Raw genomic sequence first — 25133 nt, forward strand, 5'->3', positions numbered from 1 at the left:
ACACATACATATGTACATATATACATACATACACACATACATAGTACTTAATCACGACCTGATTTTTGGAATCTTTTATTGCTCTTATGAATCTTTTGACTTCTTAAATCTTTTTTAAAAATATTTTTATGTTTTATATCATACTTTTCCTTTCTATGTTGAGCAGTGTACTCTCTAGGCATCCCAGGTGTTAACATACAAACGTAAAACAACATCATATGTATGTATGTATGTATGTATGTATGTATATGTTGCATTTGTGTTGACAGTATGCTTCCTCCCATATTTGGGCATGCATACATACATACATACATACATACATACATACATACATATATACACACATACATACAAATATGTGGTAATATATAAACAATATGCATATTATAACATATATTATCTTCCATTATAGTATCAATTATATGACCACCAACAATAATTTACTCATCTGTTTTTCTTTCTCGTGGAAGCCATATTTCACCTAACTCCACTCCTATAAACCTCAATTTTCTGTCATTTAACCATTTATAAAATAAAATAAAATGAAATAATCCAAATCTTTTTCCTTTGATTTTTAGGGTGAACCTATCTATCTCTGCACATTTCCAGAATTGTTTCTATTATAATGTCATCTGCAGGGGTTTCTGGGTTTTTCCAGCATTGTGCATATGCTATCCTAGCAGCTGTTAGAAGCTGTAAAACCAGATACGTGTTGCCCTTGACTTCTTAAATCTTATTTGCCAAGAGCCTCCAATTTTTTTTTCCTAATCAAAGGTTAGCGGATATTTAGAGAAGTCAGGATCTCCAAAATTATCTGGAACGAATAAGAGAACATTAGATTATTTTGCTTGGCCTTACTGTAACAACTAGGGATTTGTTAGTTCGCACCAGGCTCTGCCTCGGATGTCAGTCGGAGAGGTCCTTAGCGAATGTGAAAGTAGCACGTGGGGAGAAGCAACAGCAGCAGCAGAGGCGGCGGCTGCAGCCGGCTGGAGTGAAGGTAGGGCGGGGAGACTCTCCTCCCCTTTCCCCGGGGTACTGGAGTCCCGGGTCAGTGCCCAAACCCCCTGAATCCTTTCCTTTTCCAGGAAGCTTTTGTGCTTATGGTGTAGATTTTCCCGTCCCCTAAAAAAGCAGCAATCTTTAAACGGGGTTGCGCCAAGCTGATTCATTGGAGAGGAGCAGGGGGAGCTTTTCCGAATGTCTCCTTTTCGTTAGGGTTCAGCTTAAAGAGTTTAAAAGAAATTTAAAGAACTCCCGTTCTTAAAGAATTTAAAGAAATTCTTAAAGAATTTAAACTCTGCCAATATTTGATCTGCTGCTTGTTGAAGATCTCTCCCCACCCTCCAATCTTAGATTTGGGGCATCCCATTCTCCGCCCTTAAGTTGCACCCCAAAAACTTGCAGGATCTTATAAGTTGGTTCACACGTTCTGTACCCCCCCTCCAGGACAGAACTCCTGTTCTTAAAAGAATTTTAAAGAATTCCTGCTCCTAAATAATTTAAAGAAGTTGTTAAAAGAATTTAAACTCTGCCAATATTGATCTGCTGCTTGTTGAAGATCCCTCCCCACCCCAATCTTAGATTTAGGGCATTTTGGAATTTGGAATTTTATTAATATTTGTAGGCCGCCCTTTTCCCTGGGGGGACTCAGGGCGGCTCACATAAAATCGGGGAAGGGGAGTACAGACATCAAGATGAGACATATAATAAAATAGTAAACAACATACATTCATCATTCGGGAGGGGAACTATCCTTGTCCCCAGGCCTGACGGGCGAGCCAGTTCTTCAAGGCTGTGCGGAAGGCCTGGACGGTGGCGAGGGTGCGAATCTCTACGGGGAGCTCGTTCCAAAGGGTCGGGGCTACTACTGAGAAGGCCCTCCTCCTTGTAGTTGCCAGCCGACACTGGCTGGCCGATGGTATACGGAGGAGGCCTAATCTATGTGATCTTATTGGTCGCAGGGATGTAATTGGCAGAAGGCGGTCTCTCAAGTATCCAGATCCACTGCCATGTAGGGCTTTATAGGTGACTAATAGCACCTTGAAGCGCATCCGGAGATCGACAGGTAGCCAGCGCAGCTCGCGGAGGATAGGGTTATGCGGGTGAACCGAGGTGCACCTGCAATCACTCGCGCGGCCGCATTCTGTACTAGCTGAAGTCGCCGGATGCTCTTCAGGGCAGCCCCATGTAGAGCACGTTGCAGTATTCCAGCCTAGAGGTCACAAGGGCCCGGGTGACTGTTGTGAGAGCCTCCCGATTCAGGTAGGGTCGCAACTGGCGCACCAGGCGAACCTGGGCGAATGCCCCCCTGGTCACAGCCATTAATGGTGGTCAAACGATAGCTTTGAGTCCAGGAGGACTCCCAAGTTGCGAACCCTCTCTGAGGGTATAGAATTTGACCCCCCAGCCTGAGTGATGGAATATTGGTCGAATCTCTGGGAGGGAAACACAACAGCCACTCGGTCTTTTCTGGGTTGAGCACAAGCTTGTTAATCTCATCCAGTCCATAACAGCTTCGAGGCCACGGTTCATCACGTCTGCCGCTTCATTGAGTTGGCACGGGGCGGACAGATACAGTTGAGTATCGTCCGCATATTGATGGTATCTAATCCCGTGCCTGCGAATGATCTCACCCAGCGGTTTCATGTAGATGTTGAATAGTAGGGGGGATAAGACCGAGCCCTGAGGCACCCATAAGTTAGGGCCTAGGGGACGATCTCTGCCCCCCACTAACACCGACTGCGACCTGTCCGAGAGGTAGGAGGGAACCACCGCAACACGGCGCCTCCCACTCCCACCTCCCGCAGTCGTCGCAGAAGGATACCATGGTCGATGGTATCAAAAGCCGCTGAGAGGTCGAGGAGAACCAGGATGGAGGAATGTCCTCCATCTCTGGCCCTCCATAGATCATCGGTCAATGCGACCAAAGCGGTTTCTGTGCTGTAACCGGGTCTGAAGCCTGACTGGAAAGGGTCTAGAATGGCATCCCATTCTCCGCCCTTAAGTTGCACCCCAAAACTTTCAGGATGTTTATAAGTTGGTTCACAAGTTCTGTAGTCACTTCCCCCCCCGAACTCCTGTTCTTAAAGAATTTAAAGAAGTTCTTAAATAATTTAAACTATGCAAATATTTGATCTGCTGCTTATTGAAGATTCCTTCCTCCCCCCCCCCAACTTAGATTTGGGGCATCCCATTCCCTTAGTTGCACCCCCAGAACTTGTAGAATTCTTATAAGTTGCTCCACAAGTTCTGTGATTCCCCCCCCCCCAGCTCCTGTTCTTGGTATCCAAATATCCAAATTAGGTGGATTGGGGGGGGGGAGTTGTTTCTTATAAGGAGGTGAATTTATTTATTTATTTATTTAGTAAAATGATATGCCCCATCTCACCTAGAGGCAACTTTAAAGAAGACTAGCTGTGTGTTTCCCAGGATTTAATGCCTTTTTGTGTACACCACTTTTATTCACAACAATACTTTTTCAAACTTGGCAATTTTAAGATATATAACTCCCACAATTCCCCAGCCGGCATGCTGTCCACACATCTTAAAGTTGTCAAGTCTGAAAAAACAAACACTGATGTACCTATTAGGCTTCTTTATAGGAAAGAAAGTAAGGCATTTCTATATAAGGGTGATTACTAGACTTTCAAGATGTTGTAAATCTGATGGAATAATAGCAGATATTGTGGTTCAGTATTTTAAAAGAAGTCGTAATGTTTGTTAAGCGTTGCATAATCCAAGGCCAATTTACTGGCTGTCCTACGAGCCATCTTTCTCTCTCAGCTAACCCTACTCCACAGGATTGATGCTTCAAAAAGAAAAGAAAAAAGGATGAATAACAAAATTGTAAGGGACCTTGGAGGTCTTTTAGTCACATCCTCTCAAGCAGGAGACCCTGCCTATACCATTCCAGAAAGGTGTCTCCTCTTAAAAACTTCCAGTTTTGGAGCATTCATAGCTTCTGGAAGCAAGTTGTTCCACTGATTAATTGTTCTCACTGTCAGGAATTTCTTCTTAATTCTAAGTTGCTTCTCTCCTTGGTTCATTGCTTCATTGTCCCGTCTTCAGACACTTTGGATGAGACATGTAACCTTGATCTTCTATTTAAAAAATGTGAATCCAAGGAAAAACTGACCAGAAGTTATGAGGGAGTTTTACATTCATTAAAACCGACTATGTGCGTGGCTTGAGGGTCAATATGGAAGGAAATAAATCAGAAAGAATCTGACCTGACCTGGGTCATTGATAGCTGTACCCATCCAAAAGGAAGCTGATGAAACATTGAAAGTTTGCAGTAGATTGCATCATGGAAATGAATTGATAGAACTATCAAGGTTCAAAATGAGTCGAGCGCATTCTAAAATTAGGAAATTCTTTAGCTGTCATTGCTCCATTATATAGCAAGTGAGCCCTGTGTTTAGACGTCTGTCTTAACAGGTTAGTTTGAATGTGGCGTTTGATTTTTCTTTTGTAAAAAAAAAAAAAAAAAGCATTTCTTCTGTTTTCTGCCTTGAGCAAAATAATTCTCAGATATTTGTGCAAGGAAACTATTGCAAGCTGAAAGAAATTGATTCTTTTTTTTTTTTTTGAAGCGACTAGGCTGTCGCTAAGCTATTAATGAATGATATAGGTAGGAGTAACAGATCAGATAGTGTTATGAGAGGTGAAAATGATATATACCGTATGGTGGATTTGTTTGTTTTACTTCAATTCCACCCACCAACCCCCGCAAAGTTTTGGACTGTATTTGGACTTTGAATTCAAAAATCGAGCTGGATAAAAATAAATGCTACATTTAATTACCTGAGTTTAAACTTAAATATAATTTCAATGGAATCACAGGTAGTCCTCAACCGTTCATTTAACGACCCTTCGAAATTACAACCACACTGGGGGGAAAAGTTATTTAACAACTGTTCGCAGCTTCTTTAAGGTCATGTGACGAATATTTGGCAACCGGCATGTATTTACGAAGGTTGCAGTGTCATCTGATTGCCATTTACGATCTTCCCAACTGGCCAATGGGAAAAGCTGGATTTGCTTAACAGCTGCAGTGATTCGGTTAACAACTGTGGCAAGAAAGGTCGTAAAATCAGGCTCAACTCCACTTAACGACCGTCTTGCTTAGCCACAGAAATTCTGGTACCCATCGTGGGTGTAAGTCGGAGGACTACCTGTCATGAAGTGCAGGTTTTACTTTTGTACTTAATAAGTTTCACATTCTGAGTTTTTAAATATTTCAGAGCAACTTTTGGAGGGAAAACTGGGCCTCTTTGCTTCCAAGGAAACTCGCTAGTTCAGCTCGAGTGCTGCATCATAGTTTAGTGTTACTGGTAGAACCTGTATGAATGAGCAGCTTTGAGCTTAAATTTTCCTTCCATTTTTTCTTCCTTTGATGAGAAGCATCTGCTAACTAAAGCAGGGAGAGGGAGAGAGATTGGTGTTTTCCCAACCGTGGCAACTTAAGCTATGTGGGCTTTAACTGACTCTTCATATATATTTTATGTCTTCCTTCTGATGTTCCTAGGGTAAGGTGAAGAAGAATGGGACAGAACAGTGTTTCTCAACTTTGGCAACTTTAAGAGGCTGGCTGGGGAATTCTGGGAGTTGAAGTCTGCATCAAGGTTTCCAAGGTTGAGAATCATAGCTGTAGGCCATTCCACTCCAAACCATTCTATACTTCAGGATAGTTGAGCTCCTTCCTTCCTTCCTTCCTTCCTTCCTTCCTTCCTTCCCTCCCTCCCTCCTCCCTCCCTCCCTCCTTACCCCTCCTGCTCTACTCTGCCCTGCCCTGCCCTCTCCTTCCTCCCTCTCCTCCCCCTTTACCCTCTTCCTGCTCTCGCTCTGCCCTCCTTCTCCCTTCCTCCCTCCCTCCTCTCCCTCATTATCCCTCCTCTGCCCTATCTTCCGCCCCCTCCCCTCCCTCCCTCCTTACACTCTCTCTGCTCTGCCTCTCCTTCCTCCCCCCCTCCCTCATTATCCCTTCCTGCTCTGCTCTGCCTGCCCTTCTCCTTCTCCCCCCTCCCTCCTTCTCCCCCTCCTGCTCTACTCTGTCCTCTCCTTCCTTCCTTCTTCCTTCCTTCCTTCCTCCCTCCTCCTCCTCCCTCCCTCCTTACCTTACCTCTTGCTCTGCTCTGCCCTCTCCTTCCTTCTCCCTCTCCTCTCTCCTCCCTCCCTTCCTTCTATTTGCTGTCCATCTCACCTTAGGGCAATTAGAAATGCCATTTCTTTTCCAACTCTTCAAAGTTCATTACCAAACCATTGTTGTAGAGATGCATTGTGTTAGCAGGCTGTTTGCCTTCACCTTCCTTTTGTCTTGATTTCAGGTCTCTCTGTCTTCTCATCATGCCTACCTCTACATCTGCCCCCATCCGGATAATTTCCAGAACATCCGTGTGTTGGTCGCAGCCGTTACGGCCGGCAGGAGCTCACGGTGGTTGAACTGCCTCCCAATGCCGAATTCAAGAACCGTTTTTTCTCTCTGCCCAAACTCCCAGCTCTGGAAACCAGAGCAGGGGTCTATGTGTCTGGTCCTACAGCTGTCTTACCTGCTTTCTCCAGATGTTATGAGAGGGCACAATCCCGAAACAAGAGCTTTGGTGCGGCAATGGATCAGCTACGCTGACATGGAAATAGCTCCGCCGCCTGTTCTGTCGCTTTTTCTGCGCTGAAGATTTCCAAGCAGAATAAACAGGTGAGGGTGTTGAGGTGCGGTGGCTGTGCTGGGGTTGATAGGCCCAAATCAGAAAGTATCTGGTAGCATGAAAGCTTGTACATTTAAGGAAATGCGTTACAGGCAGTCCTTGAATTATAACCACAATTGAGTCCAAAATTTCCATTGCCAAACAAGACAATTGCTCCTTTTTACGACATTTCTTGCTACAGCTGTGAATCACTGTAGTGTTAAGTTAGGAACACAGTTGTTAAGAGAATCTGGCTCCCCCATAAACTTTACTTGTCAGAAAGTTGCAAATTTTCCTCTGACTCTGGGACACTGCAGCCATCTTAAATACTACCGGTTCTCTTTTGACCCCTGAAAAAAGCATTTGGCCTTATTTTCAAGGAGGTCTTATTATTTTTGAGGTGCAGGAGGTGGCGAGTGTGGTCACTCATCGCAGCTGCTGTGTTGTAATATTTTCAGGGAGGGGTTGTTTTGGGGGGAGGGCTTATTTTAGCCAATGTGCTCAGAAGCTTATTATCTGGGGAGGTCTTATTTTCGGGGAAATAGGGTACCAGTTTGTTCATGATTATGGGGATGCTGCAGCAGTCGTAAGTATGAAAAACAATCATAAGTCACTTTTTAAAGGGATGTTCTAACTTTGAACGGTCATTAAATAAATGGTTGTAAGGAGTACCCCGAAAGGCGTTCCCAGACTCTTTCTGTTTTTTGGCTGCCATAACTACTGTATTTTCTGAGTATAAGACACCAAGATTTGAAGAGGCAAATTAAAAAAAAAAGTTTTTGCACTCTGCAGACCTCCCCAAAACGGCCTGTTTTTTCTGTCAAAAAAAGGGGGCATGCATAGCTTTTAGGACAGTGGTTCTCAACCTTCCTAATGCCGCGACCCTTTAACACAGTCCTCGTGTTGTGGTGACCCCCAACCATAAAATTATTTTCATTGCTATTGTAACTGTAGTTTTGCTACTGTTATGAATTGTAATGTAAATATCTGATATGCAGGATGTTTTTTCATTATTACAAATTGAACATAATTAAAGCATAGTGATTAATCTGCCAATCTTGGTTTGGGAGAAGATCAGCCAGGCGGGATTTCTAGGATAAAATGACTCCCTGCCTACCTGCAGCAGCTGTTCATGGTTTACACGAGTTTCACTTATTAAGTTTATTTTTTACTATGTTCCCACCCAACCAGTTTCTTTCTTCTTTCTTTTTTTCTTTCTTTCCTTCCTCCTCCTCCCTTTCTTCTTTCTTTTCATTCCTCCCTTTTCTTCTTCCTTACTTTTCCATCCTCCCTTTTCTTTCTTTTCTTTCTTTCTTTCTTCTCCTTCCATTCCTCCCTTTTCTTTCTTTCTTTTTTTCTTTCTTCTTTCCATTCCCCTCCCTTTCTTTTTCTTTTCTTTCTTTCTTCCATTCCTCTCTCCTTTCTTTTCTCTTTCTCTTTCTTTTTCCTTCCATTCCCCTCCCTTTTCTTTCTTCCTTCCTTCCTTTCTTTTTTTTTCCTTTCTTCCATTCCTCCTCCTTTTTCTTTCCATTCCTCCTCCCTTTCCTTTCTTCTTTTCTTTCTTTCCTTCCATTCTTCCCTCCTTTCTTTCTTTTTCTTCTTTCCTCCTCCCTTTCTTTTTCTTTCTTTCTTTCTTTGAATCGTTACAACCAGGCATGGGAGCGTGTGTAGCGGTTAATTTGTGCAAGCAATATTTAACACAGATTAAGAAGTTGCCCTTTAAATGGGATTTAAACAGAGGCTTAAGCTACATCAAACTGTGCTTCTGTCCCGAGTGGAATTCCTCAGGACTGAAGAAGGGTGAGCGGGGCCTATCCTCCCCTCCAGCCCTCCTGCCAGCCCTTCCTGGGGGCCAAAAAGCCTCCGAGCTCAGTTAGCCCACAGGACAGGACTGGCGGGGGTGTTGCAAAGGCAGCATCCAGGCCAAGGCGGCTTGAATCCTGGGATGCGCCTGCCTGGGGTGAGCCCATCCGCGGCTGAAATGGATGGCCCAACTGCCCTGCGATCTCCTGCTTTCCGGGTGCCTTCGAGCCCCTGTGCAGGCAACTGTGCTGAAGTGGCACCGCCGACCGCACTCGTTTCGGACATCATCAGAGCCAAGGCTGATCCGCCACCCAGAAGAACCCGTCTCTCCCCTTAAGCGCCTCGGCCTTTCCCTGGCGTGGAGACCGGGCAGGGCAGCGTCTGGGTTGCGCCAGAGCTGGAGGAGGCATACACCTGTGCTTCAGGACGCGCTCCTGAGCATGAGCGATGCCGGTGGAGGTGGATGGTATTAGGCGACCCTGTGAAAGGGTCGTTTAACCCCCAAAGGAGTCGCAACCCACAGGTGAGAACTGCTCTTTGGCATTGTTAGTATCTGAAGAAAATAAGGGTTCTCCGAAATCTCTTGGGCAAGATTTATCAAAATAAAAGACGTGGCAGCTGCTTATTTATGATGATTTTTGTGTCCCATGTGTGTGTGTGTGTGTGTGGGTATGATCCCTTTTGCGACCAAGCAAAGTCAGTGGGGTAAGTCAGATTCACTTCACAACTGTGTTACTAACTTAACAACTGTAGTGATTCATTTAATAACTCTGGCGAGAAAGATCGTAGAATGGGGCAAAACTCACTTAACAACTGTCTTGCTTAGCCATAGAAATATTAGCTCCATCGTGGTTGTAAATTGAGGACTACCTGTACTACATACACCTTAAAACAAAGTTGTGTGCCTGGGAGGATGAGTGAAGGAGTGCTCTCGTTTCTCGGAGGCAGTAAAGCCATAGCAGTTGCCGTAGACTTATATTCCGCTCACAGTGATTTACACCCTCTCTAAGCAGTTTAAGAGTCAGCCTACTGCCCCCAACAATCTGGGTCCTCATTTTTCCACCATTTATATATACGTATATGAATGTATTTTAGAAAAATGTATTTTAAATCCTTTTGGGGAATCGCTTGGGAGCTGCTTTGAGTTCACACCTTACTCCCCTCTTCCCACAGGGGCTGGATCGTGCTGTAGCCGAACTGCAGCATCTCCTTGGGGTGCTGGACAGTCACTGAAGCTTCGGACATACCTGGTGGGGGAAACCATGACTGGCCGATGTGACCGCTGCTGTTGTCTTTTGTTGCCGTATAAATATGTGAGTTTTCCTGCGTCATTGTTATTCTCTCTCTCTCTTTCTTTGTTAATTTGGCAGCACATTTTGTTACCCTTATGTAAATTGACCTCTTTTTTCCACGAAGGGAAGAAAGATCAACATCTGTAGTAAGGTCATTTGCACAATAGTGGGCAATTTTCACTTTCCACCTTTTAACAAAATTTAGTTTATGCCAACGCCGTATCTTCCGTCCTTGGCAATCAGCTCTTGACTCCAGCTCACTTTATACATTGGTTTTTCTTTTATCTATCTATCTATCTATCTATCTATCTATCTATCTATCTTTCTTTCTTTCTTTCTTTTTTCTTTCTTTCTTTATGTTTCTCTTTTACAACCTAATTTATTCAGCCGTGGTTTTCTTAGACAATTTCTTCTCAATCCTGTCATTCTTTCTTCTTTTTCTTCTTTTTTGAATACATTTTATTTTGTTCGGGAAGTTAAGGTCAAATGCAAACTCAAAATAAAGGAAAAATAAGTTTTACAAAAACAAAACAAAGATAGACAAAACAATTTATCTTTCTAGGCTTTGTCTATCCCTGAAGGCTGAAGGCTGAATGCTTTGAAGATAAAACATTAGAAAAGGGAGAAAAAATGTGCGTTGAAAAAGGCAAAGGACAAAACCACATATACGTACATATAGCAATAGCACTTAGACTTATAGACCACTTCATAATGCTTAACTGAACTCTCTAAGGAGTTTACAGAGTCAGGATATTTCCCTCAACAATTTGGGCCCTCATTTTAGTCACCTCAGAAGGAGGGAAGGCTGAGTCAACTTTGAGCTGGTCAGGAACAAACTCCTGGCACTGAGGAGAGTTTGTCTGCAATGCTGAATTTTAACCACTGCGCCACCATGTTTCCTACATAATATATTGTATATCGCTCTTATCTTAATACTGATAAACATCTTGGAACAATGAGGGTGAAAGTTTGTTTTCCGAGCTTGTAGTTTGGTTGCCAAACGTTTGTTACCTAGCCTGGTAACGAAACATTCGGAAACGAACCCACAAGCTCGGAGAACGAACCTTCATCCTTATCCTACACTCAAGCTACAAATATTCACCAGTATTGCAATATTGGAACAATATTAATTTCCCCCCTTTACGAAGCAAACCCAAATTTATAAACTATTTGTAACCAATTTGACCTGTTATCTATCTACTATATAAAGGCAAAATATTAACAGGCAAACTAACAGCAAAGTTAAACTTTAAACCCTAACAATCTATTATTGTATTTCTCAGAAAGTCTATTGCGACTTTTTATTTACCATAAATCACCACAATTATTTTCTCTGATCTGTCCGGGATCAAATACTCTTGTTTGATTTTTAATCAAAACGTCTCCCTAAGACTTTGGTTGAAAACTTTCCCAGCAATTATGTTTTGTTCCCCAAAATTAAAACCTCTTTTGTCAATCTCTTTCCCAAAAAAGTCCAGTCCAAATTGATTTGCAGTTAGATCTGCAAAGTCCATTCCTCAAACGCCATCAATCTTCTTGAGAAAATCCACTTCATCACTCATAGATTCTGTTAATTCCAAATTTGTAGAATCCATATTCCCTTCAGTTTTCGAACAGTCGTTAAGCAACTGGTCATAAGCGAGGACTACCTATATATTACATTAGAGTCCCTTGGATAATTATGGCAGCTAATCAGTGGAAAAAATAAAATAGCATGCATAATTAACTTCCTTCTCTTCTAGGTTCTCAACCAAACCCTTCGCACTTATTTTATCAACCTGACTCGATGGTTCCTGACGTGTATCAACCAACCAGAATTCCAGGCTGTTTTGGGCACAGTGAGGTTGTATGAGGGCCCAGGAGGTGGTGTTCTAGAAATGGACTTTAAAGGTAAGACTTTCCTGTGGATGGCCTCTTTTCAAATCCTCCTTAATTGGTGCAGTCAGGTCCAGCATAAATGAAGCAGTTTCATTTAGCAACCATTTCATCTAATGGCCAGGTTGCCTGTCCCAATTGTGGACGCTGAATGAGAATGCCCTACATTATACAAATAATTGTACCCAAGCAGGGGTGAAATCTACTTACTTTCGCTACCGGTTCACAAATGTGAGTGCATGCGCCATCTCCGCACATGCGCAGAGCGTCGAAAACAGATGTGATGACGTCCAGTAGGTGGGTGGAGCCTGCTACCGAGTGCACCTGTAAAGGTAAGTAGAACAGTGAGGGGGGGGATCCGCTGTGCCACACGATTTAGATTATCTAGAAAGCAGGAAATCCTGCTTTCTAGCTACCATATTATTGGAGTATAAGACAAACCTTTTCCCTCCAAAAAAGGGTGAAAATCGGGTGTGTCTTATACACTGAATACAGCATTTTTGTCCTCCCTTCACAAAAATGGACGTGCAGGGGGTGCTCCTGGGGGCTGGCGAGGGCAAAAATGAGCAAAAAACGGGCCCCTTTTTTTTGCTCCTTTTTGCCCCCACCCCAGCCCCCAGGAGAACTTTGCAGGCCTTTCAAACGCTCTGCATGCCCCGTTTTTCACAAAAACGAGGCATGCAGAGGGTTTGGGAAGCCTGCAGAGTGCAAAAACTTTTTTTTTAAATTTACCTCTTCAAAATCTTGGTGTGTCTTATACTTCGAAAATACAGTAATAAAATCACATGTCACAGCTGATCATCAGAAATACCGGTAGCTTTTCTTTTACAAGCGGTTGGGGTGAACTGGTCCAAACCGGTAGCATTTCATCCCTGTACCCAAGCATGGAAGATCTATGTACCCAGTTCCCACTGTCTTCATACAGTGCGGGAATAACTTTATGGCAGAGTTGGAAGGGACCTTGGAGGTCCTTCTAGTCCAACCCCTGCCCAAGCAGGAAATCCTATACAACGGCACCTTGCTGAAGACAAACCAGTTTTTTTAGGTTACAGCGGACTTTTGCCATGTCGCCTGCCTTAGAGTGACTGAATAGTGGGAAGCTGTGAGTTCATTCATTTGTATTTTTCCTCCTGCTGCCCTGCAAACCAACCGGTTTCCTCTGAAGCTGAGTTGCCGGAGAAAGAGGAGATAGAAGAGCCCCCTCCCAAAAGCGCGTCGCAGCTGAAGAAAGAGGCCAAAAAGAAAGAAAAACTGGAGAAGTTTTCTTCAGAAGAAGGAAAAGAACCTGCAGCAACAGGGAGAGGTAGGTGATGTAGATAGAAGGAGAACAGAATTAAATAGGCCTGCATCTGCAAAAAAAAAGTAAGACTCAAACACTTTTGCTTTGTGGTGTTAGGTAAGCTCCCCTTTGGGAGAGCGAGTGCGTTCAGAGAAGCGTTTTTGAGAGTGTTGTTGGAGAACACACAAACCAGCATACAGAGACACTGCAGTTTAAATAGGCTTTTACTTTCGTGGAAATAGAGGTATCAGAGTCCATCAAACAGTCCAAGTCATACACGGATAAGACAGTCAGTCATCAATGTCTTTCAGTTAAGGGACAATCCAATAACATAGTCCATAAACACACAAACAGTCTGGTACTCAAAGTTTGCTAGCGGTTGCAAAACTTACAGTAGCTCACGGCACTTTCTAACAGCCAGCTTCCAAAACACTCAGATCAGATCAGCCCAACATCTAAAAAACAGGGAGCTAACAGTCATTCTGGCTCCCTCTTATGGCTGATGAGGAAACAGCAACCAATCACATTTTACAGCATGATTAAAGAAACAGGTATAGCATTGTTACATGATTTATATATTGCCAACCCAACCGTTATATATTCCTAACAGTGTGTATGTGTGTGTATTGGGAGGGGGGGTGTTGTATGTATGTGGCATGCAACCTTTGAGCCTGAAATACGTTGCCTTCCCAGCAACACTGCCATGCTGAGGAGATTCTGCTCCACCTGCTAAATTGGCATTTCTCCACCAGGGAGCTTGAAGTTTTGTGGACTTCAACTCCCAGAATTCCCAGCTAGCAGGGCTGTGTATTATTATATGGGAAGGAAATTAGGTGCCTTTTGACTTTCTGCAGCAGAGATGAAAAAATTGTTTTCCCCTCAAGGATTGGGAAATACAGGTAATCCTCAATTTATGACCACAAGTTAGTTAGTAACCATGTTACTAACTTAACAACTGCAGAGATTCACTAAACAACAGTGGCAAAAAAGCTAGTAAAATGGGGCAAGTCTCATTTAGCAAAAGGAATTCTGGGGTCTATTGTAAGTCAAGTATGACCTGTATTTAATATTTACCTATTTCAGTCATTTTAGCATGATTTTAGAAATTGCAGATTGTATTTCCCAGCCCCGGTGAAATACTGTCGCTGAATGATAACATGGGGAATTTGACGAATATTTTCCCCAGATGATTTTTAAGAAAAGAAAGTGCATATTGTATCAGATAAATAATTTTCTTAAGATAATGTGCCTGTAAGAGGGGGGGGGGATTGAATCACCGTAATATTGATTAATCTTTCCACACTGCCTGCCAGTCCCTCTCTGGTATTTATTTTGCAATAAATTCTCATTCTATGGATCAAATTCTGTTAGAATAATTATCTGACAGATATCCATTCCCCACCATCCAGTCAGAGCTGAAGAAGCTTCTTGGTTGAAAAGCGAAACATCTACACAGGAAAAAAAAAATCAGAAAGTCCAGTTGCCTCTTGAAAAAAGCACCTTTGGGACAACCATGACCTGGATGGCTGAGAATCTGCGTAGAAACCTAATAGAGAAATTTAGCTTAACTGATATTCTTTTCCATCTGTTTTGTTTTTTTGGGGGGGGGGAGGTTTGGGGGGGGGGCTGAAACAAATTTTCTTTATCCCCACATTGTTTTGTTGTCGTTTTCTTGTGCTCTTAACCTGATGTAACACCCTGATTCCTTGTTAGAAAAGCCAAAAGCTGAGAAGAAAGAAAAGAAGGATCTTGAAATCATCACCTATGATATCCCCACCAAACCAGGAGAGAAAAAAGGTAAGTTATTGCAGGTAAAAAGGATTGGGGAGTTTGTCCTTCACTCTTTGGGGAAGCACCCTGAACCTAACCTGCATAGAAACACTTCTAGGACAGGGAGATTGCTGTAGAGGTGGACAATATTTAAATGCAATAGAGGGCGAATATTTGTACCTCAGATGTAGGATGAGGGTGAACGTTCATTTTCCGAGGTTGTGGGTTGGTTTCCAGACCTTTCATATACCAGGCTAGGTAACATCTTTATTTTGTTTATTTCTTTATTGTTTTATCAATAGATATAAGTATGTACAAAATTATGAATACATGAAACGGATACGACCTAAATGGGGTTGTTAGGACAAGGACGGTAGGCATGTTGGTGTGCTTATGCATGCTCCCTTTACGGACCTCTTAAGAATGGGGTGAGGTCAGTGGTGGGATTCAGCCAGTTCGCACCTATTCGGGAGAACCGGTTGTTAACTTTCTAAGCAGTTCGAGAACCGGTTGTTGGAAGAAATCTCATTTTGGTTTTTTTCCCACTTTACAAGGCTAATCCTGTAAAGAAGGCAGGAAGGAAAGATTCTGGTGTTGTTTCTAGCCTAATGTTTATTGCCCTGCTTACAGAAACTGCCTCTCCGGTTAACCCTTCTTACATTGCAACAGCTAAGGCGAAGCGCCCATTGAGTGACATCAAGTTGCCACGCCCATTCAGTCACATGACCACCGAGCCCCATCTACCCAGCTGGTCATTAGGGCAGAGAACCGGTTGTTAAATTATTTGAATCCCACCACTGAGTGAGGTCGACAGTAGACAGTCTAAGGTTAAAGTTTTGGGAATTTGGGGAAGAAACCACTGAGGTAACACATTCCAGGCGTTGATCACTCTGTTGCTGAAGTCATATTTTCTGCAGTTGAGTTTGGAGCGGTTTACCTTAAGTTTGTATCTATTATGTGCTCATGTATTGTGGTGGTCAAAGCTGAAGTAGTCATTGACAGGTAGGACATTGTAGCAGATAATTTTATGTACTCCGCTTATGTCAGACCAAAGGTGGCGTAGTTCTAAGTTGTCTAAGCCCAGAAATTTCAAGTCTGGTGGCATCAGGTATTCAGTTGCGAGCAGAGGAGTGGAGGACTTTTCTCGTGAAACATCTCTGGACTCGCCAGTTGTGTGGATGTCCGATATGCAGTGTGGGTTCAATGGAAAACTTCAACGGAGTTTAGGGGATGTCAGTAGTTCTTTTGTTTATAGGGTTTCAGGTGTGGGTGTGTCTTGGGACGGGTCTCGTGATGGGGAGATTACCTCAGCTCAGGGTCATTGGGATGTGAACTGCTATTGGGGGAGGGTCTTGAGTGGCTGAGGGTCGGTGCTGTCTCTGATTGGTGATTTGGATTCGGAGGGGTTTGTAGGTCAACAGTTTGTTGGTGGAAATTGTGGAGTGCCCGGCTTCAGTGAACTCATTTAAATGCCCTGCTTTGTGCTTGGAACAGCTGGCACATCCTATATTGCACGCTTTTCCAATTCTTTTTTGATAACGTTGGAAATCAAAACATAGGTTTGAAATAATTTATCTCAATTCAAATGGGTGGCATTTCAAGGTCGGACTGTTTCCAGAATGGTCAGAACATTTCATAGAAGGTCAGAATATAGGTAGTCTTTGACTTACGACCACCATTGAGCCCCAAATTTCCATTGCTAAGCAAGAGAGTTATCAAGGGAGGAGCTTTTCCCCATTTTACAATCTTCCTTGCCACCAGTTGTTAAGTGAGACACTGCAGTTGTTAAGTTAGTAACACGGTTGTTAAGTGAATCAGGCTTCTCAGTTGAATTCGCTTGTCCAAAGGTCACAAAAGAGGGATCACATGACACACACACCCCCGGGGACCCTGCAACCATCATAAATACGAGTCAGTTGCCAAGCATCAGAATTTCAACCCCATGTCCATGGTGGTGAGTGTGAAAAACAGCATAAGTCACTTTTTTCCAGTGCCATTGTAACTTCAAATGGTCACTAAATGAACGGTTGTAAGTCAAGGACTATCTGCAGCTGGTTTCAAGCATTTCAGATTCAGAACTCTTTAAACCTAGGTTATTGGACCAAAAGGGTGGTGGGACTTTTAGTAGATGGCAGCCATTCTCAAGGCCTGTGGCAAAAACCTATTGCTATCTTCTGCATGAGACCCTTTCCCTTTCTCTTCTGCTGAACCCTGATGTTCTCCATATGTTTGGTTTATACTTCACGGTGGCTCACAATGAACGGTGGGAGCCCCAACCTCTACCTGTCTTGAACTCAGAACTTTTCTTGCTTTCTAGATGTGACGGGTCCAATGCCTGACTCTTACAGCCCGCAGTATGTCGAAGCAGCTTGGTATTCATGGTGGGAGAGCCAGGGTTTCTTTAAACCAGAGTACGGCGTAAGTATGGGCAAGGAATTGCCATAACCCGAGATCTCTTCATGATTACTTTGCCCACATGGCTTGGACATTTATTACAGGGTTGAGCTAAGCTTCATTAGGGCTTCCCCCTGAGCACCAGCCAGAAGAATATAATGCTTTACATGTAGGCAGTGTTCTTATGTTGAACTTCAATTGGGAAATTTAGAAAAAGAGCAGGTGGAGTTAAACAAGTCATTAGCTTATAGACCTTACGTTCCACAAAGGGTCTAAACCAGTGATGGCAAACTTTTTATCCACTGATTGCCCAAACTCCGCACGCACGCATGCCCAAACTGAAAGGTGCGCATGCGTGCTTAATGCATGCATGTACACATGTGCAACATAGACCTGAAGACCAGCTGGCCAGCGGGAGGTTAGGGCATCCCAACCCCGGTAGCACAGCAAGCGGTGAGATCTTTTTCTTTTGTGAGCTTCTGTTTCGTCGTTTGCAGGGAAACAGAAGCTCATGAAGAAATGCCACAGAGATCTGATCTGGGGGGACGGCTGGCGTGCCAGCAGAGAGGGCTCTGTGTGCCACCTCTGGCACATGTGCCATAGGTTTGCCATCATGGATCTAAACCCAACCACGCTTGAATTCTTACCTGATGCCAAATTAGTGTTGAACTTGAGTGATACCTCTTCTGAATTGCAACTTAATGTATTGTCCTAATTCTTTACACCCAAAGAAATTGCCCAAACGGGGATCTTAAAAGTATCTATCTGCATCTGAGCATTGCAGAATATATGAGTTGGAGGGTACTTTTGAGGCCATCTAATCCAAAGTGCTAATCATTATAGGAATCTCCTAAACCCATGATGGCGAACCTATGGTACGCATGCCCGAAGTGGCACACAAGCTATGTTGGATGGCACACACAACATCGCCCGGTCCTTCCCTGGTTTATAGCACGCAATTATCAGCTGAATTTTGCACATGTGGCAGTGCTGGAAACTGGAAGAGCTGGTCTTCCGTTTTCCGTTGTGTGCATGCGTGCTGCCCAGCTGATCGTTGTGTGTGCATGCGCCCCAGTAATCGGAAGATAGCTGGCTGGGGCGCATGCGTGTGTTGGAAACCAGAAGTCATTTTCTGGCCCGTGCATGCCTACTGGGGAGTTTCTCTTCCGGGGCATGCCCCCATGCGTACATGCACGCAGGCCCCCCTCCCTTTTCAGCACTCAGTGCCAAAAGTTTTGCCATCACTGTCCTACACTATTCTTGACAGGTGGTGATCCGCCCTTCATGTATGCACTTCCAGTGTTTGTAGAGGATTCTAGCACTGCTATACTAAGACTCTGTTCCACCGCTAGCTGCTGCAAACCTAATGTTATCTGTACATGTAGTCAGGTAGTAGAGTCTTTAGTTTGGCCAGTTTTTGTCTACAGGTGGGAAAACAATAAAGGACTCCGCTTGGAAGAATCACTACGCTACTTAAGTCTGGGTCTGACAGAGTTATTAATATACAACTAAAAGTACTTCAGACCTCTCCTGGATTTTGTCTCACTTTCCTAAGGGAGGTTCTCCTCATAGTTGGTAAACCCTGACCTAGAAGATCCTCCTTATCCCACCAGGTAGTAAAATCTTGCAAGTTTTCAGCCTGCTCACATATCTCTTGTGATTCTACCGGTTGTGAATGTGCCAGTTGTAAACCCATGCCTGGGACGGACACATGTCTATCATCTGACTTAAATTAATTTAAAAACCCTCTAAGGGCAGATTCGTTGGAGCTGCCATGGCCGACTCGCTGTGAACTTTTGCTCACAGCCAGACAACATGGAGGATGTGGGGTATAATTGGAAGGTATGGGTGGCTGGGAAGGAATTGAGGCATTCATGTGCTCCGTCTGTAGCCTGGGAGACTCTCGACACCCTCAGGTCAAACGAGAGCTTTCTGAGCTGAGCAAACTGTTTCCCAAAGCAAAAGTATGCTCTGGATTGGTGGGAAAATGGGACAGTGGTGGCCCAGGGGAGGGAAAAGGGGAATTTTAACACTGTAGTTAAGTTTTCGCGGGAATATTCAGAGCTGGCTTTGCTTCTTCTGTACTTGTATGGATTGATCAGTAAAGTTATGCTTTGATAAAATAATATCCCGGGAATTTCTTTTGCTGAATAGCCCAACAGAACAGTTGACATCACCACAAGGTCTTTTTCTGCTATCAGTTTTTTGCCCTCTGTGTTTTACTGCTAATCGCATGGGATAACTTCCCCCTTAGCAGATAAACTTCTTTACCTGGAAGACCCTCCTCACTGCAAATCTCACCACTAAACCATCTTTTTCTCTTTTTTCCCAGCGCCGCAGCGTATCTGAGCCAAACCCCAAAGGCATCTTTATGATGTGTATTCCTCCACCCAATGTTACCGGATCGCTCCATCTCGGCCATGCCCTCACCAATTCCATCCAGGACTCTCTGACAAGATGGTGAGATATCTCTGCCTTTCTGGGTACATGCCCCCACCCCTCTGGGCCTTATCTTGGGCCTTCTCCATCTTCCACTAGATTTTTGGGAGTTTCTCAGTCCAAATATATCTTTTCCAAGCACCAAATCTCTTTGGTGAAATTAATAAGGACAAATAGAAGAGGTTACAAGAAGTATAGTAGCTGTACTGTTTTCTGTTTTCTTGTACAGGGCTCTCCAACCTTGGCAACTTTTAAGACTTGTGGACTTCAAATCCCAGAATTCCTCTGCTAGCGCATGCTGATTGGGGAATTCTGGAAGTTGAAGTGCACAAGTCTTAAAGCTGCCAAGGTTGGAAACTCCGTTCTTCTAACTTGTGATGAAGAATTTTTGATTCTAACAAGTTGCTTATGATCTTGTGGAGGAAAAGGGTTTTGGTCCTAAAAATTGAGAAGTTTGAAGCAAGCTGTTTACAGGAAGCCCTCCACTAACGATCAGTCATTTTTAACGACCATTTGGAGATTCAACGGCTGGGGAAAAGGTACTTTACAGCTTGTACAGCAGGGGGTCCCCAGGGCATGGACTGGCACCGGGCCGCAGCATGCCAGAAATTGGGCCGCACAAACAAGCAAAGCCCCATCTGCACGATGCAGGCAGCATAGGAAAGCATGTCCCTTCCAATCCGTGGAAAAACCTCTCTCCACAGAACCAGTCCCCGGTATCCAAAAGGTTGGAAGCTGCTGTTGTATAGCATTTCCAGCCGTCATAAAACGTTGCTTTATTCCCCATCTTGCGGCCCACATGACCACTTTTCAGGCACTTGGCAACTGGCTCTCATTTATGACTACTGTATTTTTGGGGCTATAAAGATGCACCAGAGTATAAGACGCACCAAGATTTCGAAGAGGAAAACAAGGGAAAAAATTGTTTTTACCCTACCCAGCCCTCAGGAGCACTCTGCAGGTCTCCCAAACAATCTGCGTGCCCCGTTCTTGGTGAAAATGGGAGGCGCGGGGTGTGGTTTCAAGAGGCCAAAAATGGCCGTTTTCGATCTATACGATGCACCGACATTTCCACCCTCTTTTTGGGGGGGAGTGTGTTTATACTCTGAAAAGTACAATAGTTGCAGCTTCCTACGGTCACTTATTTGTGATTTGCGACATTCTTTGCCAGCTTCCAATGTTTTCGCCAGTTTGCAAAAACACCCATTTGGGAGAATGTAGTTAGACTTACAACTATGTGATTCACTTAATGACTGCTGTAAATCAGTCATGAGATCATCACATCCATGTCTCAATTTATGACCCTCACGCCTTATAACCAAAATGTTGGTCCCAGTTGAGATCATAAGTTGAGGAAATACCTGTACATAATGCTGTCCTGAATCTTTTATCGGTCTGGGAACCCACTTCTAATTCCTCTTACTTTCTCTGGAATTATTTGGCCACCTGTGTGGTTTGATTCCGTGGGGATACTGATAAGGGTGCAGTCTCCAAGACCCTTGTTCTAGCGAGCTTCCTGCTCCTATGCTTGTCTTGCAGGCACAGAATGAGGGGAGAGACCACTTTGTGGAACCCCGGCTGCGACCACGCGGGCATTGCCACCCAGGTGGTGGTGGAGAAAAAGCTTTGGAAGGAGCAAGGGAAAACACGGCATGACCTTGGCGCGAGCCGTTCATCGAGGAAGTCTGGAGATGGAAAAACGAGTGAGTCTTTTTCCTGTGTCTCTTTCTCCAAGCATTTTGGTGAGATGGGCATCATATAAGATAGAAAAGATGATAGATATAGATATAGATATAGATAGATAGATAGATAGATAGATAGATAGATAGATAGATAGATAGATAGATAGATAGATAGATGATAGATAGATAGATAGATAGATGATAGATAATAGATAGATACTGTTTTTCCCCCGAAAATAAGACAGGGTCTTATTTTCTTTTGACCCTCGAAATACGACCCTGGCCTTATTATCGAGTGGGTGGGTTATTATTTTCTGGGGCGGGCGGAGAAGTGAGGTGCACCTCTTACCTTTCCAACTCCGTCATGTCCTCGCCATTGTGTCCAGGGAAGCCACTAGTTAAAAAAAAACCTCGCAAGTTCAATCAACTTCTTGAACTCGCGAGAAAGGTTTTTTTTTTTTTTTTTACCAGGGGCTTCCCTGGACACAATAGCGAGGAACGCGATGAAGCTGGAAAGGTAAGAGGCGCGCCTCGCGGCCCAACACCTCCCATCCCGCCCCAATGGTAAAGGCAGCCTGCCTGGTTCCCTTCCCCGCTGTCCTTTTAGCGAGGGGTGGCAGGTTGTGAGGGCGCTACAAGAGACTGACAGCTCTGCTGCTAGGACACGCATCTCGCTTCTCCCCCCTCTGCTACCCCTCGCTAAAGGGAGGTTGGGGAAGGGAAGCAGGCAGGCAGCCGTTACCATTGGAGGGGTTGAGGGTGGGAGGTGTTCTTTTTGTGCAGGAGGGAATGGGGTGCGAGGCACGCAATAGGTTCCCTTCCCCGACGTCCCTTTAGCGAGGGGTAGTAGAGTTCAACTCGCGAGTTTTTTTTTACAAGGGGCTTCCCTGGATGAAAGGGCAAGGAACACAGTAAACCTGTCAGTCTCCTGTAGCGCTAGGACATGCGCCTCGCGTCCCCCCCCTCCAACCTGCCACTCTCCTCTACATCGGTAAAAGTTGCTAGAAATGAGTCTTTGTGAGACTCCAAATAAATGAGAGAATGGGGGGAGGGCAACGAAGGCAGAGGAAAGACAGAGAAATTGTGGGCCGGCTGCCAGCAGAGCATACAATCATAGAGCGTACGCCCAGAGTGGCCATTGCTGGAAGACTCGGCAGCCTACTTCCGCAGAAAAAGCCATGCTGGGATGGCAGGGGCAGGTGGCGGCAGTGGAGGTACCCTGACTTTACAGGGAGAGCTGGGCCAAGGCATGGTGAGGCTGGGAGGCGTGCGATCGGGGAGCGGAACAGCCGCCCGGCAAACCCCCTCCAGCTGGGCACAACGCCGCTCGCTGACCTAGTGATATCCTGAAGGCACCAAGCAACACGAGCACCTTTGCCCCCTAGATTGGTGAGCAGTGCTCTGCCTGGCTGGAGGGAGGGGTGTCCTGGGGGCTTATTTTCAGGGGGAGGGCTTATATTTTTGCCCACCTGAAAAATATGGCATGGCCTTAGTTTCAGGACATGTTGTATTTTCGGGGAAACACGGTAGATGATAGGTAGGTAGGTAGATAGGTAGGTATGGATGGATAGATTGGATGGATGGATGGATGGATGGATGGATGGATGGATGGCTAGATGGATGGATGGAGAGATAGAGAGAGAGGAAGGCAGGCAGAGAAAATGAAAGATGGATGGATGGCTAGATAGATGTTAAAAAGATAAGAAAGATAGCCTTCTCATGGAGAGAACTATCTTTACCAGTCTACTGGTCCCAGGACCAAATGATGGAGACCCACCTGATCTCAGAGACTTCTTGCTCCAGAATGAAGGCACTGCTAGGCAGACCACTGTTCTCTGGGTCCTGACCCTCAACATCTCACGGGTTGGCAACCAATACATCCCCCACTGCCAGACCATGTAGAATAGATGTATTTTACCTGAAGAAGACACTCACCAAGGTAACAGTAGAAAAGAAGAGAATAGAATTAGAATAGAATGAATAGAATAAGAATTAGAACTAGAATAGAATTAAAATAGAATAAAAATTAAAATAGAAATAGAATAGGAATGAATAGAATTAGAACAGAATGAATAGAATTAGAATTAGAAATTGAATAGAATTAGAATAGAAATAGAATAGAGATAGAATAGGAATGAATAGAACAATTACTTATTTTCTCTAGATTTTGTAGACCATTAGAAAAGTTATAATAATCAGCCCTGTGCTTTTCCAGTGATGGTGATACTTCGCTATCAGTACACTTCTTTCTTTCTTCTCCGCAGAAAAGGGGATCGGATCTACCATCAGCTGAAGAAACTGGGTTCCTCCATGGACTGGGACAGAGCTTGTTTCACTATGGACCCTGTAAGATTTTGAAATCAGAGGGAAAGGAGTAGCAATAAGCAATAGCACTCAGACTTATATATACCCCTTCACAGTCAATGCTTACTGTCTTGACTAGCTCACAGTCTTTGCAAGTCTGAAGGTGCAGTTCTCCCTCTCTTGCCAAAGACCCGGCTTCAATTCAGTTCAATTCAACCTCCATTGCCAATGCACAACATGAGTACAATGAGATTGGCTGAGCCTCCCTTAGTGCATCTCCCCACCCCAACATAAATACATATCAATAACTCACAGAGAAAGGGGAAAAAATACCCAATAAATCATACTAACAAACACACAATCCATGTGTGTTTGAGCCGCGGTGGCACAGTGGTTAGAGTGATGTACTGCAGGCTTCTGTTGCTGATCACCGGCTGCCAGCAGTTTGGCAATTTGATTCCCACCAGCTAAAGGTTGACTCAGCCTCATCCTTCCGAGTTGGGTAAAATGAGGACCCAGATTGTTGGGGGCAAATATGCTGACACTGTAAACGGCTTGTAGAGGGCTGTAAAGCACTGTCAAGCGGAATATAAGTCTAAGTGCTAATGCTGTTGCTATATATATGCACAAGATTGCATTATAATATATTGCACCAATATGAACGTGTTGCACCAGCCCTGCAAGTCTATCATACTTACGTTGTTATGTTGCATTCAGGAGTCTTGACAGCCCATAGATAAAAGCTGTTCTTCAGCCTCTTCGTACGACTGGCTATGCTTCTATATCTCCTACCCGATGGTAGGAGATCAAAGAAGCGCTGAGCAAGATGTGAGTTGTCCCTGAGGATTTTCCTTACTTTTCTAAGACAGCGAGTCCTAGCGACTTTGTCTAGTGATGTCAGAGAACAACCCATGATGTTCTGTGCCATGCTCATCACTCTCTCTAATGTCTTTCTATCTGCGGTTGTCAAGCCAGCACACCACTCTTTGATAAACAGCAAGAACAATAGCATTTAGACTGCAGAACCATGCTCTCTCTGGTCCACAGAAAAACCTTTCTCCAGTCCCTGGTGCCCAAACGTTTGGGGACCACTGTTCTGTATGAGCCAGATCAGAGAATGGAGAAGAATAATTGCCATCCTAGGGTGGAATGGAAGCTCAGGTGTGGTAGCTGTTAAGAGCAACCAAGATGATTAGGGGACTGGAGGCTAAAACATGAAGAACGGTTGCAGGAACTGGGTATGTCTAGTTTAATGAAGCAAAGGACTAGGGGAGACATGATAGCAGTGTTCCAATATCTCAGGGGTTGCCACAAAGAAGAGGGAGTCAAGCTATTCTCCAAAGCACCTAAGGGTGAAACAAGAAGCAATGGGTGGAAACTAATCAAGGAGGGAAGCAACTTAGAATTAAGGAGAAATTTCCTGACAGTTAGAACAATTAATCAGTGGAACAACTTGCCTCCAGAAGTTGTGAATGCTCCAACACTGGATGTTTTTAAGATGATGTTGGATTTCCATTTGTCTGAAACAGTATAGGGTTTTCTGCCTAGGCAGACTAGAAGACTTCCAAGGTCCCTTCCAACTCTGTTATTCTATAGTCTAGTTTTCAAC

General features: G+C 44.2%; 1 protein-coding gene across 1 annotated transcript in view; it reads left to right on the top strand.

Moving 5' to 3' along the window:
• Positions 1-6329: 6329 nt before the first annotated feature.
• The window catches only part of LOC116503561 (valine--tRNA ligase-like), a 50025-nt gene continuing 31221 nt past the window's right edge, over positions 6330-25133 (top strand). Inside the window, 10 exon segments of the mRNA XM_032210047.1 lie at positions 6330-6697; positions 9663-9802; positions 11524-11671; positions 12822-12959; positions 14649-14732; positions 17023-17123; positions 19432-19559; positions 21078-21199; positions 21202-21241; positions 23485-23566. Of these exon segments, the coding sequence (XP_032065938.1) occupies positions 9752-9802; positions 11524-11671; positions 12822-12959; positions 14649-14732; positions 17023-17123; positions 19432-19559; positions 21078-21199; positions 21202-21241; positions 23485-23566 (894 nt within the window). The 5' untranslated portion in view covers positions 6330-6697; positions 9663-9751.

This window comes from Thamnophis elegans, chromosome 2 (genome assembly GCF_009769535.1).
Source record: "Thamnophis elegans isolate rThaEle1 chromosome 2, rThaEle1.pri, whole genome shotgun sequence".
NCBI lineage: Eukaryota > Metazoa > Chordata > Lepidosauria > Squamata > Colubridae > Thamnophis > Thamnophis elegans.